Source organism: Pterocles gutturalis, unplaced genomic scaffold, assembly GCF_000699245.1.
Source record: "Pterocles gutturalis isolate BGI_N339 unplaced genomic scaffold, ASM69924v1 scaffold32819, whole genome shotgun sequence".
Classification (NCBI taxonomy): Eukaryota; Metazoa; Chordata; class Aves; order Pterocliformes; family Pteroclidae; genus Pterocles; species Pterocles gutturalis.
The window spans coordinates 22,878-41,110 of record NW_010136843.1 but is presented as its reverse complement, the minus strand read 5'-3'; the positions used below and the strand labels follow the sequence as shown (position 1 = coordinate 41,110).

Genomic DNA, 18,233 nt, shown 5'->3' with positions numbered 1-18,233 from the left:
AAAAAGAATTTTTGCTGAAGTGTTTAGGAACAGGGTTCGGTAACTATTGGCTAATTATAATCTTTTATTTAAAAGACACTTCAAGAATTACATATAAATTATCTTTTGACTCACATTTTTCTTGTTGAAGGAGCTCTCATCAAGCTTCTCTACTGCAAGGATGTTTTTGATTGGAATAGTGAAAATTGGTTCTTTATCTGTAAAAAATGGTAAACTAATGAGTGAAGTGAGTTTTAAACAAGCTGTTTTAGAACCTCAGTGCACCGATACTGTAGGTCAAGTTCTCAAAATGTGCATTTTTTTTATTGAGAAGATGTACATGAATCACAGACAGAAGCATTTACTGTTTCTGCAGTAATACCGGGCAAAGGTAACTAAAACATATAATATGTACTTTGGGAAATGAAAACAATTACACATTTTAAAAAACACAAATCAAATGCAAACACTTAGAAAATACTGAGAAAATAAAAATAATTGTAAAACAAACATAATTTACCTTGCTGTTTGTGGTAGGTGAATTCTCTACTTGTTAGACAGAACCACCGCTTCTTGAAATTCTTTTTACCAATCCGAGTCCTTCCCTGAGCTCTTTTGTACATCTCTCTGTAAAGGCAGAATCAAATTAAACTGTAAATGAATTAGTCTTCCAAAGAGCTTTCAAAACCATTTATTGAGATAACACATTATTGTTCATCATGTAGCAACATAAAAATCTACTTCATCATAGCTTAAAAAAAAAAAAAATCTACTAGTTGTTCAAAACAGATCCTTGTGATTACCTCCCAGTATGGTGATTATCTACAGGGTTCCATAAATAAGAAAGGAATTTGAAAAATATGCAGTCCAGACTCATTTGCAGCAGTAAATTTGGAGTAGGTACTTACTCAGATACAGAACTCAACATATTCCCAAAAGGGAGTAAGGTGTATTCAACTACAAGATTCTCTTTTTCCTGCCACTTTCTACATGTGAATGTACTTGGCCATATCTGGCTCACAAACTGAATATAAATTAAATGATGCCAAACATGACTCAATAGCAAAAGTACACACAAACTGTATGTATTCAGTACACTTTTAAGTGTACTCATTGGCAACTATTTTTTTTTGAGCAACAGCCATCAATTTATGACACAGAATAGCTTCCAAATTGCTAAAACTAACCATTGATCCACTACAATTGTCTCCTTAATTTCTATTTAGTATTTTAATAAGAGGTACATTTCTTCCTTATTTAAAATTTGGATACTTGTTTCACAGAAGAATATTTACTTGCTATGAATCTGCTTCCCAGGTAAATACAAATATTTTTTTCCCCATAAATATTGTTTGCATTAATCACCTATTCTTGATCAACATCAAAAATGACAGTTCATTTCTTAAGAGTGATTTTCACCTCAGTTGCTATAAAAGCCTTCTATCATTTACTGTTAAGTACTCCAATTACAGGGTAATTTTTTCCCCTACTTTAAGGACAGAACATTTAGCTGGCTGAGCTGAAACAACATGCAAAGTAATTCTAAATTAATACGTTCTTCTAAAATACACCTTCACAATCCTGAATAAACCATCACAGAGGACACACTGAATTGTAACAGAAATGGAGACAGGCTTTAATAGGTTTTAAGCAGCTTTTAATTATTTTTCCAAAGTATTTAAAAGATGAGTTGTGAAAGTTTACAGCTGTTGGTTCAAACTAATTCTGCAAACTAACACAGAGTTATCACAAATTACAAATATTGTAATCTCTACAATATATCAAACATTTTAATGAGCATTAATTGGCATAATGAAAAAACAAGTCAATTCTGTTTTGCATGATACAGATTCAAGACGTATTTACCCTTCTTTTAGATGTACTGGCTCACTCAGACCACTGGGCTCTTTACTTTCAGTAGAGGAAACATCATCTAGGAACTTAAGGAAAAATACATAGGGAATATATACTATTCAGAAACAGAACAACCAAATGCTATTTTGAAACTATATATGTACAGATTCTCCCAGAACAGAACAACTACTTTATGCAACAGATAAGATGAAAATATATTGCAGGGACTTGGAACAATGTAACAAGTGTTGCCCATAAACCACACAAGAATTCTTTAACTAACTCCCAAACAGCAGATCTAATAAAGTCTTTCAAAAAATTTAGACTTTTTTTCTTGAACTAAATTACCTTAGTCAACTATGTATAACTCTTGTGTATTCGATCGTGTGGATGTTTAAAACATCTGAAGTGAATCACAATTTTTCTTTTTCTCTAACAGAAAACTGAACAATAGCACAACCTTCTAATAGTTAAGACTGATCAGATACATCAACCACAAAAAAAAAAACAAACTGAAAGAAAGGTACCTTTTTAACAGATTCAGTAAATTTTTCTTCTTGAAATGTTTTGAAAAACTCACACATAAAGGTCTCCTTGAAACTTGACTGAAAAAAAAGGTATGTTGACATAAATAAACTTTCAAAGAATGTTGTCTATGAAATGAGAAAGAATTTTAGTAGCCTTACAAGTTTGCTTTTGGTCAAACTTCCCCAACTTCCCAAAGTCTGGATGGCTTTTGATATGAGAGTTAACGTTCTAGAAGTCTGCACATCCTAAAATAAAAAAACAGAATTCAGAAGTCACATTTTTTCACAATTCCAGGTAAAACTTTAGATTTAAAAATGAAAATGTCACAAAAATTATTATATCATACAATGTAGTAAATCTGACACATCTTCATTCCTTTTCTTCTTCGCCCAAGGAGAAGAAATGCGTACACAGTATTACTACATTTCATAAGCTACTACACAGCAATACTAAAGCTTTTCATAAGCACAAAAATTATTATATCATACAATGTAGTAAATCTGACACATCTTCATTCCTTTTCTTCTTCGCCCACGGAGAAGAAATGCGTACACAGTATTATTCTCTGCTAGTACTTGTGCTTTGTGAATATATATGCATTTCATAAGCTACTACACAGTGTTTAATATTTTACTCATTACCACGAGAATTTCATCCTAGTACTATATACTACTAAATATTGGAAAAATATTTTTACCTATAAAATATCTCAAACCCCTCAAATCCTGTAATTGTAAGTACACATCTAATGCTTCTGAAATATTCAAAATCAACTTAAAACTTCGTCTTTAAGGCTTTTGCCTGATTTGTTTGCTACCTCACTGCTTGCATTTTAGTACAGAATTATAAACACAGCCACAGAAAGAGGCCTTGCTGTTCCCTTTAAAATGTTTAACCCTCAAGTGATAAAATCCTGTAATTTTTTTTACTCAACAAAATGGATTATGTCAAAGGAATGAATTTGAGTAAGGTTTTTTTCTTTTGAAAGCACAGCATACCTAAGCAGATAAAATAAGCTCATAAAGATAACCTCTGGAGCAGAAGATTTCATACATTTTTTGTATTTTATGTGAAATTAATTCTTATCTCCATATTCCTGTCTTTGAAGTTTGTTTTTTTATTAGTTTAATTTACGTGTATCTAATTGACAATTTGAAAACTGAAAATGGAAGATTTGGTAACCCACTGCAACTAGTAGAGTCCAGAACAAATACACAGACCAATTATTGCATAACTTTACAACCTGTATTTAAGACACAAATGAAAATATTTTTTTTAAAAGTAAAGGTGACATCTGGATATTTAACTTCTATGGTGGAAGGAACGAATGGAGTTTAGGCATATGCCTTATAGAACCCTCAGTTATGCTGCTACGCTAACAAAGCAGCACATTCCTAATATCAATAGCTCTTCCACATCATTTGAGAATGCCTCAAAGACTGAGAAATTTGACACTTAAAGAACTGCAAATGTCTTAGTTCCTCTGAGGAGGTATAAAATTGAAAACTCAACCTAGAGACATTTAGTAATCTTATTTCTCAGTCACAGACCCACTGAAAGTAACTTCTGCCTTTCCAAATAAACAGATCTGACAGTTAAGAATAAAACAGAACAAAGCTTCATGAAACTTACTGGATGGTGAGGTCGTAAATGAAAAGTATGAGGTGAGACTACGGCTACAGCAAAGAAACGAAGAAACACAAAGCTGCTCACTGCAGAATACTGTACATGAGGGTCATCTGCAGAGAAAAACCATGAAATGTGTCATGCACTAAACAGGAAATAATGAGGACAGTCAACATAAAAATCCTTAAGAAGATAACATCAGAGAAGACATTTATATTTTAAAACAGAATAGAAAAATCAATGAAGTGCATGAAATGAGAAAGGTGGTCATGGCAAGAAATGTTTTACTTACAATGGGGGGTTTATTTCTCTGAAAACAAGTTCTGTTCTCATAAAACTGACTCATCAGCTCCACTACTAGGAACGATTAGATTATTGCAAGCATTTACATACAGCGTTGATCAGGTACAGCTGGATATATGTTGAACCGAAAGAGAAAATACTGTAGCAGTTGCCTCTAAACACTAGGGCTGTCGGGTTTATTCACCTCTAAAGCTAATCACTGATCAACTCAAATACATTAATGCTGCATAACAAATGCAGTCAACACGTATGAATGTTAACTCCAATTCTGAATTGCATATTAAAACCATGGTTTTATATAATTTTGCTGCTGTAAATGAAGATTTTCTCATTTAATATTTTGGGTATATTTACACCTCTATACTGAGAAACAGAGTGGGATCACATCCCTACTCTAATGACCACTTCAATTTGATCTGTCTGGGAAGTTAGTTATTCTGAAAGGACTGTCTTAACTAGAGGAATTTATGGCATCAGTTCCAGTGACAAACATAAACCAAAAAAAGGTTCCAGATTATGAGAAGTATATTCTTCCTTTGTAGCTTTTATATGACATTTCAGATTTTAATTGACTGAAGTATAAGAGTATTTCAGACCCATTACATTATTCCCATATTAAAACCACTCTAAAAGAATAAAACTGTTCTAATTTTGTTCACATTACAAACACATTAAATATTCTACATTATCCACCTCCCCCAAACTACCCATAAGTAGTAAAGCTGGACACTTATGAATGTTCTAGTCACAGTTAACATAGTTGCAGTTCATGCAGTTAAGATGTAAACACCAAATTTATTTTCAAGTTTCCATCTTGCTGCTTTAGAAGCAATAAACAGATAAGCTCTGCCAATTTTACATATCTTTCAACTAAATCACATCCTTTATTACTTATGTTTTTCTTCTAGTACCTCATATTTTTGTTGGTGATGTTTTATTTGCTGCTGTCTTGCATGTTTCTGACCTGCTACATTTTTGTATCAGAAATTACAAAATTCTTGCTGATTGATCATAAGGCTTTACTATAACTTAGAGATTGACAGAAAAACAAATGCCTAGTTGTCAAGGTAAGATGTTCAGGGCACAGCTTTGGACAAGGCAAGAATTTTAACAATCCTCACAAGGTAACTGCAGAAGTTAAGTACTTCACTCTGAACACTGTTTTCAAAAGTTTTTAGAGAACACTTACTCGGAAATCTTTTGGCAGCCAGATGCCTCAAAGAATAAAAAACATCACACATTAGGGTAGGACAACTTATACTTGACCGCACAATTTCACGGAATACTTTGTCTACGTAATAGCGTAGATTTTCCTGCAATTATGAAAAAAGGTATTTTTTCAGAAGATTAACATTTGCATTTCTATGTTTTTTTCCTGAACACAAACATAACACTACTATCCGTTTTTTTCAAAACTCTGCCTGACTATTCAATTGCATATTTTAGTACAGTGCACATTTACAAAGCCTCATAATACTTGTATGGGATTACTACTGTTGTAGTTCAATAATACTCATTTATATTAAAGTACATAAGCAGTGTCTGGCAATATACAACGATCTGTCAAAAGCCATTTTTGCTATTTGACAACAACACGCTACAAGGAAGTAGCACTTTTCATGCACACCTAGTGAATGTTAATTTAGTTTGTTACAGCTACTATTGCCTTAAATGTCATCCTCTGGTTAACAGGTATGTGCAAGTAAAACTTCAATGAAAAGTGTTAAAGCAGTCCTAATTAGCTACTTCATCATCTAGATGCCGAGTACAGAACATCACAAATCACAACACCCAACAAATTGGTAGGAAAGACTGTAATCCTTTTTTTAGTTTCTCTTCCCTGCCCCATTTTCTGTTGGGCTCTTTCTTTGCTGTTTTCATAAACAAGGACAAGAAAATACAACTTGTCCTTTGTTTCCTCTGGAATCAGAGAATTATACTACAAGTTACACATTTTCCATTATACAGAGTTGCTTTTTAAATTTTTTTTCTATCAGATTTGGAGAAAGTTTAAATTAGGACAGAGATTAGGAAACTCACCATATTGATTTCTACATTATCCCCTTCTCTTAATTTGATGGGATCTATTTCACAGGGTTTAGGAGACTCACATATCTGAAACAAACAAAACTAGAGTTCAATTTTTCACACTGAAAGCATGGAAATTCACCTACTTAAAATCAGATTCTGTCTTAGATTTAGGGGTAAAACTCTAAATAGGTTCTAATGATCCAAAACAGCATACAATAATCAACCTCACTTTTGTGTGTGCACATAAAGCATCATGTGGCTAAATTCTGCAATGTGTTAGAGGCTGAAGCAACTGTCATTGACTGTTTCCTTTCAAGCATCTGGAACATAAATAACAAGAAGCGGTTCCTCCCACTAAACTTAACCAATTATTGCTCCATTTAACTTTCCTCTAGAATTCCCCCAACTGATTGATTGCTACCACACAAGGAGCTGTAAGAAGAATGCCTACCAAAGAGACAGGATACCTCAGGGGGCTAAGTGTCCTGAAAAAATTTCAGTAGGATAACCTACCTCATCAATAACAGGTTTCAGAGTAACCTTTAGGTAGTGTTTCCCCACTATTTTCATCATTTCATCTACACACCGAGTTGCTAAGGAGTTGCCTCTGAAGACTGTGTTTGCTTCTCTGTAAGAAAAGAATTCATTTTATTCAAACAGGGGAAAAAATAAGAAGCTCAGTTACAAAATCTGATTAATACTTTATCTTGTTATTAAATAATGAATTTCTTCAAAACATTTTTTTATATATTCCAGTCAGGAATTCCAGAACCTAGATACTCAGTTTGCAATGGCACTCAGGAACGGAGAGAGAATAAACAAGATTATTATTACACCTATTACCAAAACCAGGAACACAAATAGAACCATAAGGAAAAGTCTAAGAAATTGTAGACAAAGGAAATTGTAATCCAGTGCTGAACACGAGAAAGAACAATTGGAGAAAATTCCAAAATAATGAGAACTTGTACCTCACCATTATACAATTCTTCCTCCAGTAGTCCTGATGAAAAAAAATCTTAAAGCTACAATAAATAGCATAGTGCTGCACTACACTGATAAACTTAGATACTTTAACCAAAACATACTTAATCACAGTTATGCTTTTTATTCATTACAGCTGTTGAAGAAAATTGAGAGCCAGCTGTGCAAAGTCTGTCTTTCTAATCTGAGAGATTCAGTTTAATCTTTCTTTGTTACAGTTCAATTATAATGGAAAGGAATGTGTGAACTAAAATGCAGTTTAGAAAATTATTTTCCATGAGTCACCTCCTTCTACACAGTTAAATTGCCTCACCTAATTTAAATCTGGAATAAGACAGCTTTGAAATTAACTATCCTGTGGTGACAAAATCCCTTCCACATCTCCACATGACAGGACTCAGCACCTCAGTGGCCACTAGTCAGGTCTAGTTCATTTCTCTCCCAACCACAGAGCTGCAAACTCACAGGCCATACAGGGCTACTTGGTAAAACTCCTGTGCTTGCTACTTTCAAGGCATGCAGGAGAACATGTACATACTTACAAGGCATCTTTGCAGAAAAACAGTACACCTCATTTAAGTCACATACTAAAGGAAACAGGATAAGGCTTCTCAGCAATTTTAGGAATGTTAAGTACCAATCTAATGACCAGTAAAATTTGAAGAGTGGCCAAATTATGAGAAGTTAAAATAAAAACTATGTGCTCTTAGACACAACTCTAGACTGCTAGCTTGCTATGTTTAGCTGTACACTAGCTCCAAGAAAATTTTACAAAACTTTACCAAATACCACACAATCATTAACTCCAACTCCCAGCTTCAAAGTGATTTTAATGAATGTATTAATTCATACATAATGAATGTACTTAGTCAGTTTTGCACAATGAGAGAAAGAAATTCAACATGCTGACTTATCAATGTTACATCATAAAGCCCTTTGAAACTCTAGGAATAATCTAAAAAGTCATGACATCACTAAACATGAAATACATACTGGGTGTCCCTCAGATCTAGTTCTGCCACTGCAGCAACAAATGGAACTAGCTTATGGTGGTGCAGCAACAACCGTACAAGAGGCAGAACAGCATCACACTTGTCTCGACAAACTTCACTCAGTATGTAGGCAGCAGATGCAGAAATCGGCTGTGAGAAAGCAGAATATGAAATAATGAGTGAAGTAGTTAAATGTTCTTCATGTATTTGGCACAGTACAGATCAAATCTAACGAGACTATAGACATAGCTTCTTAACAGAAAGTTTCAACATTTGCTGTATAAAATGGCAATTAAAAGTTTCAATTCTACAGAAATATTTAACTAAAAATTGGTACTACTGACTCTATACCTGACACGTTAAGAATGAAATTCAGCATCTACTCACCCTTCTCAGTAATTAACGCAAAGGAACAATAATTCTATAGATACTCATAATTCAAATTGTCTCATATAGGACTGCATAATTTGTTTTAAGTTTTATTTTAAAATAAATTTTCAACAACAGTACCTGAACATCTGATGACTTTAGCAGCAAGTTTCTTAGAGAAGTGTAGTATTCAGACGGAAGTACACAGTCTTCAGTATAACAGATATTTAATCTAAGTGATCCCAAATCATCAGTTTTAGAAGACTTGTTTCCATTTTCTCTTGGTTGAAGTAAGTACCTGAAAGCAAAAGGGCAATTCTAAAATATCAGATTCACGTTTCATTAATTTGACTAATTCTACAGTAATGCAAAAGATCACATTTACTTATTTCAGTATACATAACCTGAGTTTGAAAACTGGCAAGAAAATTCACATTAAAAAAACCTGAGACAAAAAAACAAAAGGAGCAGCATTTGATGCAGCTTTAGCACATAATGAAATGTATATTTATTTTCTCATATCTTTCCGAACAGCAAAATAGGATATACTTCTTGTTGCTCAACTGGGACAGCAGGAATAGTCAGAAATTATGCTGGACCTTCTCATTTTACATCTACGTTATATTATTTAGGGTGTTGGACATTGCAGATGGAACAGCTATTGTCAAGAATTTAAAAGGTCTACTCTGAAACCAGTAAAAATACATAATATTGCAGGCTGCATTCCTGAAAAACAATTAAGATTAAAGTGTGCTTTTTTCCTACTCTCAATACAAAATGTATTAAACAATTCTTCATTGGCTTTTGCTGTAGTTCAACTGTATTCCAACAGGAGGTGCAGCCCTACAAAAATTTTAACAGCTTTTAAGTAGTGTCACAGTATAGTTTGAACATTCAGCCTGACAAACAGAAATTGTATCTCCAAATATTCTTTTACAATCATTTATATTTGTACTTCTACAATCAGGAGATCAGAGTTTTTATAATAATCAGATGCATTGCCCATGAAGGCACGCTAATACAGTAAAACTGATTTACAAGGAGAACCTCTACTTGACAGCATGATTCTTGGGCTTATTTTCCCAATATTTAGTTCTAGTGAGACTAGTTTATCTGCTGTACTTCAGCTGTTTTCAAAAACATTCTACGTAAATTGGTATTAGTATAAAAAAATTAGTTATTTTTAATCACAGTTTTGGATAAGCAGATCATAATTGGATATGAGGATCACAGAATCACAGAATAGTTTAGGTTGGCAAGGACCTTAAAGATCATCAAGTTCCAACCCCCCTGCCATGGTCAGGGACACCCTCCACTAGCCCAGGTTGCTCAAAGCCTCATCCAGCCTGGCCTTGAACCCCTCCAGAGGCGGGGCATCCACAGCTTCCCTGGGCAACCTGTTCCAGCATCTAACCACCCTCACAGTGAAAAATTTCTTCCTAATGTCTCGTCTAAATCTCCCCTCTTTCAGCTTATAACTGTTACCCCTTGTCCTCTCACTACACTCCCTGACAAAAGAGTGCCTCCCCATCTCTCCTGCAGGCCCCCTTTAGGTACAGGATGATCAATACAAAGTATGCCTACAAAGTATATTAGCAGACACAAACCTCTCTATCAATGCTTCAAGTGAACATTGGTCAATTAAAAAAGCTATATGAACACAATGCACTGGTAATGAGTCCACTGTAATGCAACCTATCTCTTAGCAGGTTATTAAGGGATGCATGTCATTATGTTAATATGGTCATACACCTTTTGATCAGTTCAGAGCACTGGCAGAACAAGCCTGTGTCTGCAATAAACTGTGTAAAAAATTGAAAATGCAGACACAAACATTTATTGTGTTTACGAACACATTCAAGCATTAAGACTAAGAAGCAGAGTTTAACTTTGACACATCCAAGACACCTGGAGCCTAAGGTGGGTACATGGAGCAGAGCCATAATGGTTCTTGGCCGAGACCTGTCTGTGTTCCATTTAGTTCCTGTTTACCCATTTCCTTCCTATGTGTTTTCTATGTGGATATGTGAGGGCTTCCTCCACTCTTTTCTCTGTACTGAAAGCTGCACTAAAAGCAGAATATTCTACACAGTTTGAGGCATTCCTATCTGTTGTACTCATCAATTCCTTTTTTTTTTTCAGACAGTAAATGGGCTAGAGATTGGCTCCTGCCTGCAAGAGCTTCAGAAGGCAGGCTGCTGCTATGTTATAAGGAGAGGTCTTTCTTTCCGGAACTCCCTTCATACCTTACACTTCCAGATTTTAAAACTTCTGTGCCTGCTCCTCTGAAATTACATTGGGTTGGTTCCAGAAAATACCTTCTGAACCTCCCCAAAGGAAAGAAAAAAAAAAAAAAAAAAAAAAAGTAGTCATACTTAATGATTATTTTTAAATAGACTCTTCATCAGTCATTTTGGAAGTCTGAGTTGGGAATTAAATTACAAGTGATACAATTCTGAGAAGTCCCAGGTTTTCTGGTTAGGCTGAAAAACATACACAGATCACTAAAATCCAGCAAACTGACTGAAAGACAGTTACACACCATCTTCCCTTTCTTCACTCTCCCCACTTTCCCCTCAAACACATGAACTATTCTGTGGAAGTGGGCAGACTGGAGGAAGAGAGGGGCTAAACGTACCCTCTGACAAGGTTAATTTATTAAGCAGGGAAACGCTCTAGAAAAAGCATTTTACCTAGACTACAACAGGAAGACATTTTAATGGATAATTAGAATAAAACATATCCTTTGCAAGGGAAGATCTGCAAGACAGAAGCAAATTCAATTCTGAGCCACCATTTCTCACCATGCCTGAAAGGAATCATTTCTTAACACCTTCACAGGAACTTTAATTTCTCCCAGAAAGACGTCTTGTACCAAATTTCCATTATTCCATATGTCAACCCTGAAAATAAGAACATTACTTATTTTTTTTCTCCCAGAGAGAAACAAAAATCTTCAAGTTAACAGTAACTGCCTTACAGCACCAATCCACATGCATGCAGGCAGGAAATGTTAGAAATCTCACTCCATTCTAATTAAATAAAGAAGAATCAAACAAGTGGCTTATTAACCCATAAAGAACAGATAAAGAAACAAACAGTGAAAGTTAGACTCGCAGACCTTGCATCAGTAAATGAAAGTGGTATTGGCAACATATAGGTATTCTGAGCAGTCTCCACCCCAAAAACTGTGTACTTTTCTTCTCAGGTAATTCAAGTGAACTTTTTAACCAATATATTTGCATATCCCTATCTAATTGGTAAAATTTGGCACACTGCAATGCCACACCAACACATGCGCTTGTTTTCCAAACAGCAGCTCATATGCTTAAAACCTCAAAAGGAATGACAGACTCCAGACATGCACCTTGGGTTTTTTCTATTACTTCTTACCTCTCTTACATTTCTGACAGACAGCAGTTGTTAAGAAGAACAAAAAAAATTAAAACTAGATTTGTTGGGGCATGACTATTTCTCTAAATATATTTGCATATATAGTGAAATATACAATTCTAATTAAGATATTCATGAAGCTAATAGTTACAAATGTACATACCAAGTTAGTTCTATAATGGCTATTAAAACTAACCACTAAATTATTCTTCTGATGCCTGTTAGGAATAATATACTAGCCTTGAAGACTTTGTCATTCAGCAGATTTGGTGCATGTATGCGTATAAGTACAATAAAGAAAAGAAACTGAGCACCAGGGCTCTCAACTGTTCTAACTACATTGCACAAATACAGACAGACCTGCTATAACGGTAAAGGAGCAGAAAACAGGAATATACTTCGAAGTATTCTTTGCATTTGCAAGGAAAAGATGCAACACAAATATTCCTCTAAGAAGCAATACGAAACCTCATAAATGAGGCTTTTCTCTCAGCTGTTTTCCCTGAAACAGTCTACTATGTTTGAAACCATAGACTACCATAAGGTATGCTGTTACCCTTTAGCACAAGTTCAACTATCAATATTTTGCCCAGACTAAAATATATGGATAGGAGGTCCTCATGCCTCTTTACTCACAGGCACAGGAAACAAGTTTAGGCTGCTAGACACACTCTACCACCACTTAAAAACAAAAAAACCCCACCTCATCTTCAGTAAGAAACACATGAAAAATTTGAGTAACTTTGTATGTTAGAGGAATCTTTTTCTACCATTCTGATCAGTCATTCTCTGGAGTTACATTAAAACAAAACCTTTATTGTCTTGATAATAAAATATTAGGATTTATTAATGATAAAATAAATCACTTTCTAATCTACGTAACTTACCTGACTTCTAGTTTCTCAATATCTTCTTCTTCCACCTGAAACTGGGACTTCTTGGTGTAACTGCTGGACCTGGTTACCTGCAAGTAAATTCCTCCTATTAACACATTTTTTACTGTTGTATTATGGAGGCCAACAAACAAAGCAAGCCCTTCCTCATTAATATTGGTAAATAGCTACTGTTCTTTTTAAAAAGGAAAATGTTCAGTTCACCAAACAAACTGCCTTTTGACAGGCAGGTGAAAAACCAGTCAAGAAGGGTTCATGGTGGAGCGTGATGGTATCTAAGGGAATTACAGTATAGATCTATCAGAAATAACAATGAGGAAGTACAACATGAAACTGGCAAGAATTTCCCTGATTTCAGCATGAGCCCCAAGAAAGCACTAAAATTAGTTCTGAGATGTTTAAGAAAACAACAAATAAGAAGTCCACTCTTCTTGCCCTAGTTATACCACAATTGTAACCTACCATTTTAATTTTCCTCATCTCCTGACTGATTGCATTCTCAGTTTACCTCCAATAAATCCTAAGTTATTGTAGCGGTTTGGATCACGTTTTTATCCTAATATCTTACTTCCTAAGAAACTACTCAGTATCTTAAGCAGGTCAACTGAAACACATGCCATATGTTGATACTCTATACAGTATGGAACAATTTCTCACTGAAGTCCCACAGCAGAACTAGAATCTATATAAACACAGTAAATGATAATACATTTGAGGCACATGTAATACTGGTACTACTTCCAGCTCTCAGCTGAACAGTATAGCATGCTTACAAGCCAATGCAGTTTTTATTACTGAGACAAATCAGATGAAAATTCAAACTCGCAATTCGGCTGTTGTAGGGTAACTCATGTAGAATTGAAATAAAATCCTAACTAAAATAAAATAGTAAAATTAGTGTTTATTTTGTATAATTGCTACATTGTTTCATTAAATAAATAAGTTGGGGGTTTTTCTGAGCTCAATGTTCTTGAAAATATTTAAACCAAATTCCACAGGATAGGTTACAGTTCTCTCAGAACTCCTGATGGCAACAGATGCTATATAAAGTGATTCAAGACAAGGAATTACCTTCACATATGTGCTTGTGAGGAAGTCATTTTTCACATAGCAATTGAAGGGGAATGGTATTATCTGTCAGCACCCAGAAATTTAAGTATGTCATTCACTTACATTTGAGAGGCTAGTAAAAGCTCTTCAATTTGCTTAAGAGAGCTTTCTGTGTTAGGTACTGCTATGCAGCTTGCTTAAAAATATTTGAAGAGTTGCATAAAATAAACAGGCAGAATACCACACAAAAAGTTACCTCAAAATAAAATGTTTCGTTAAACTGCGGATTGCTTGTTTTCTTCTTTACTTTGGTCTTCTTTTGGTCATTCCTGTTCCAATGTGGTAAAATTTTTACCATAGACAACTTAAATACACAATTACAAAGACATTCTATTGTCAAGAAGGATCCATGCATTTAAGTTAAAACATTTGTTGTCATTTTAGAGATCGCTTTGATCAAATAAGAAAATCTTAAAATAAAATTAGTTCATCTTCACAATATAGTTTGCAAAGGTGAAATTTCAAGTGCTGTTTCCAGTTAATTGTGCACCTGCGCAGTCCACAGTTTCTATTTCACAAATGAGCATAACTTACACATATCAAGTAAAATACATCAACAATTTCTAAAGCATTTCAAACCTAAATCTGCAGACAATTTCTTTACCACTGCTCGCAGGTTAAGGAACACAGTTTCTCTCATCTTGTTCAACAGCCAATTTCTGTTTTTCCCACTCTGTTGGGAAATACCCACTACTTCTTTACAGACAGAGGCTTACACCAAGCCACTGAATGTTTTCTTTGGAAGGAATCGCTGCTAATGATAGATGCCAAACAGCATAGGGTCAAACAAAACAATTGTTCCCCACTCTCCTGTGTTTTATATAGATTTATTACAATTTTTACACATTGTATAAAAGAATACGGCCTTTTTTAGTTAGTAAATAGCTACCGTAGTATAAAAATGCTTTCTAAAAGAAACAAATATACCGTGCGGAGAAAAAACAGACACAGGAAAAGAAAAACGGTCCTAGACATCAACTAACTGTTTTCAGGCACTGGCCTTATAAATATACCAGTCATGGTACATGAGTCACGTATGCACAAGATTGGAAAATCCTAACCAGGAACTTCTGTTAGATTTGTACATGTATTACCATACCAACAGGGTAAATATTGTATGGTACCCACATTCACCCAGTTCCATTTGTATCACAGCACTCAAAGCAGGAAATATATGTAATGATATATGAAATATATCAGAGCTTACTCTGGGACAATCCTTCCAAAGTCTTCAAAACACCTAAGTTTGCTAGAAGATGTCCTGGTACTATGCTCACAGTGGCAATTCTTCAGTATCAGAGAAAGCAGATGGACTTCGGTTTGATGTTGTAAGAAAGAAACAACTGAAACCTAGCTTAGTTTAGATATTATTGGGCAGGGACTTGCAGATAGTGAATGTGTGGGATATTGGACTTTTCTTAAATGAAAATGCCCCGTGGTTATTCAGGATTGCCGATCCAAAAAAGGGGGCATTTAAACTGTGGGGACTTTTAGTAGCATCCTGAAGGTGCTGGCATTAGAAAGGTCTTGCCAGAATTTCTTCTCTCTTGCTTCCTCCCAACTCCTAAACATTTGCTGCAAAAAACCTCATGCATTAAGAAAAACAGGGAACAGAGGAACATGGGTGAGCAATTGCCTACATTGTCCTATACAGTAATTTGACAAAAATTAATAGAAAGAACAGTGCAGGTATCAAAAGTCCAGTACAAAAACCTGAGAAGGAAGAAAGAACCAAGTGACAAGTGGTTCTTGGCTAGCCCAGGCCATTCAGACAGAACAAACACCTTCACAGTCTTGGGAGTATGGTAGGGAAGAGGAAAGTACACTAACAATGGAAGATGTGATGTACGAAGAAATAATTTTAAGATTTTTCTGTATTTTAAAGATTTTTTGCTTAAAACCTATGACTTTCTTTTCCAGTTTAAGATCACAGCATTTTAGATTCAATAATTTAATACTAAAATGTTACCTGGAAGGCCCCACAAGAGAGACAGTTGCGTAAGGGTCACAATTTTGTCCATTTATAAGAGGCAACCCATGGCACTCCTTTATGCTACAAAGAAAAGGCAATCAATACATCAGTGAAGCAATGTCTTTGGCTTAAAAAAAAAAAAACCAAACAATCCTTTCTTTTTAAACATATTCAAGTTCTGCTGTATTACACACTCATACATATGTGTTGATCGAACGTAATGCAGGTACATGAAGTAGATTGTAAGTACAGATCTCTGGATTGTAATAAAAGGTAATACTCAAGCATACAATCAGACTTAGGGGGCTCTGCGAGAACAAAATTCTTGGAATTGCTTCGATAAAAGACATTCCAGTATCACACATACATGGCAAAATCCTAAGTAAAATGAATTGCTATGTTATGGAGAAACTGCAGACTTCATTAACTTTTAAATTTGATTTCTCAAGGCACACAAGCTGTTTGGCCTCATCCACATGGCAGCAACTACATTTGGAAGGCATTAAAATGCATTAAATTATTTTATTTGGGCTAAGATACATTCTGAGTTGAGTAAGCTGAGAAATGCAAAGTCACATCCTGAAATGTTATTTAAAACTAAGCATCCAAAACTGCTTGTGTGTAGTCCTAGCATGTCTAGGTTCCATCCTTACTATTCATCCACAAAGAAACAATCAGTTTACCTTTGAAATAGTGTTTAGAAATTATTTTCAAACTCTTTTCACAATAGTGCATGATCAGAGCTAAATGGCCCTTTTAAAAAGTGTTTTCTTCTATGATTCGCACAGGAAGTTGTAGGCTTGTGTTTAACAGGTACATAGGCTCACTGTTTACCACTCCTGATGCAAAAGCTTTGGGATGGTCAGAAAGTAACGTTCACAGGGACAAAGACATATTTTCTGGACCTTTTCTGAAGGCTTGCAATCTTTTTGCATCACCACAGCAGCAACACTACTAGAAACGGGCCTGGGTCAGCAAGCTGACTAACCTTCAGATGCTGTCCACATATGAGTGCTAACTAAAAACAGCTGGAATAACAAAAGTAAAGCAAAAGAGTTTGTAAACTTACAGCAGAAACCAGGCTTTCTAGCAAAATGACGCTCTAATGTAGCCATTCACACTGTATTATTAAGTCCAGAAACATTCATCAGATTACACAATTTCATAAACAAGACAAATGAGATCTGAATGTTATATTCCCACTATGTCTTTTCAAGATAATCTATTTTTAAATAATGTATTGCAAGAATTTAACTAAATTAATGCAAGTAATTTTTTGTTGCAACAATTAACCAGTTTGAATAAAATCCAAAACCTATGTAACTTGGAGCAGAAAAGCCCGTTTTCTCCTTAAGTTCATACAAATAATCAAGCAAACGTTCTAACACTATAAGGTGGAACAGTAAGTTGTGCAGCTCAAGCTAAAGTTACATAATAGCAACAGTAGTTACACACTCTTGTTAAGTAAATGCATTCTGTACTGTAGGAAAACAGTGTTAAAAGAATGACAAGAGTTGCAAACTGAAACACAAGCAAGGAAACAAGACACTAACACTCCTGCGCTGCCTCAAAACTCCACCCTATTTGGAGTATGCACAATTGTAAACCAGACTTTATTTTCCCCCCAAAAGTCCCTTTGTCTTAGCCAGCTCAGGGAACATTTAGTGCTGAACCACTGCCCAATCATTTGTTATTTTTCTTCCAGTTTTCAAGCACGTGGCCTTCAGCATTTCAGTAATTTTTGAATCACAATGAACCCTACAGTGATTTCAAACCCACCATTTAAATGGGTTCTTGAAACATCCAGTTGTTTCATAAGCATTAATTGATTCCTCCTCCAACACTCACGTGACATAGAAGAGTGGCGACAAAATGAAACTGTCTAGACTTTTTAGTCATTTGGGAAATCTGTTTTGATGCAGCTAGGGCTTGATTCTTTCAGACTATGAGGCATTTTGTAGTACTAAACATACTGTCTCTGCAGCTCCCAGAGATTTTCAGTTTCAGGTGAGCGCCGAGTGTAGCTATAAGTTAGCCTCAACTTGAATCTCGTAGCAAATTCATTGCAGATGGATGAAGTCAAACTGATACGGATAGAATTCAATTATTTTAACAAGAACAACATGATTTCTCTTCCTACAGCCTGTGTCACGTTCACCAAGATCCTGGATTTTTCCAGCAAACAGATATAAATCCTAC

The 18,233-nt window shown here is 35.0% G+C and overlaps 1 protein-coding gene across 1 annotated transcript in view; it reads right to left on the bottom strand.

Moving 5' to 3' along the window:
- RASA2 (RAS p21 protein activator 2) overlaps nucleotides 1-18,233 on the bottom strand; it is a 41,295-nt gene that overhangs the window by 6,403 nt on the left and 16,659 nt on the right. The window contains exons 5-19 of the mRNA XM_010082455.1: nucleotides 16,032-16,115; nucleotides 14,259-14,331; nucleotides 12,947-13,023; nucleotides 11,471-11,569; nucleotides 8,808-8,964; nucleotides 8,299-8,447; nucleotides 6,835-6,949; nucleotides 6,331-6,405; nucleotides 5,480-5,603; nucleotides 3,994-4,100; nucleotides 2,520-2,606; nucleotides 2,361-2,438; nucleotides 1,846-1,919; nucleotides 500-606; nucleotides 115-197 (exon numbers count right to left, since the gene is read on the bottom strand). Of these exons, the coding sequence (XP_010080757.1) occupies nucleotides 115-197; nucleotides 500-606; nucleotides 1,846-1,919; nucleotides 2,361-2,438; nucleotides 2,520-2,606; nucleotides 3,994-4,100; nucleotides 5,480-5,603; nucleotides 6,331-6,405; nucleotides 6,835-6,949; nucleotides 8,299-8,447; nucleotides 8,808-8,964; nucleotides 11,471-11,569; nucleotides 12,947-13,023; nucleotides 14,259-14,331; nucleotides 16,032-16,115 (1,489 nt within the window). The remainder of the gene's footprint in view (nucleotides 1-114; nucleotides 198-499; nucleotides 607-1,845; nucleotides 1,920-2,360; nucleotides 2,439-2,519; nucleotides 2,607-3,993; nucleotides 4,101-5,479; nucleotides 5,604-6,330; nucleotides 6,406-6,834; nucleotides 6,950-8,298; nucleotides 8,448-8,807; nucleotides 8,965-11,470; nucleotides 11,570-12,946; nucleotides 13,024-14,258; nucleotides 14,332-16,031; nucleotides 16,116-18,233) is intronic.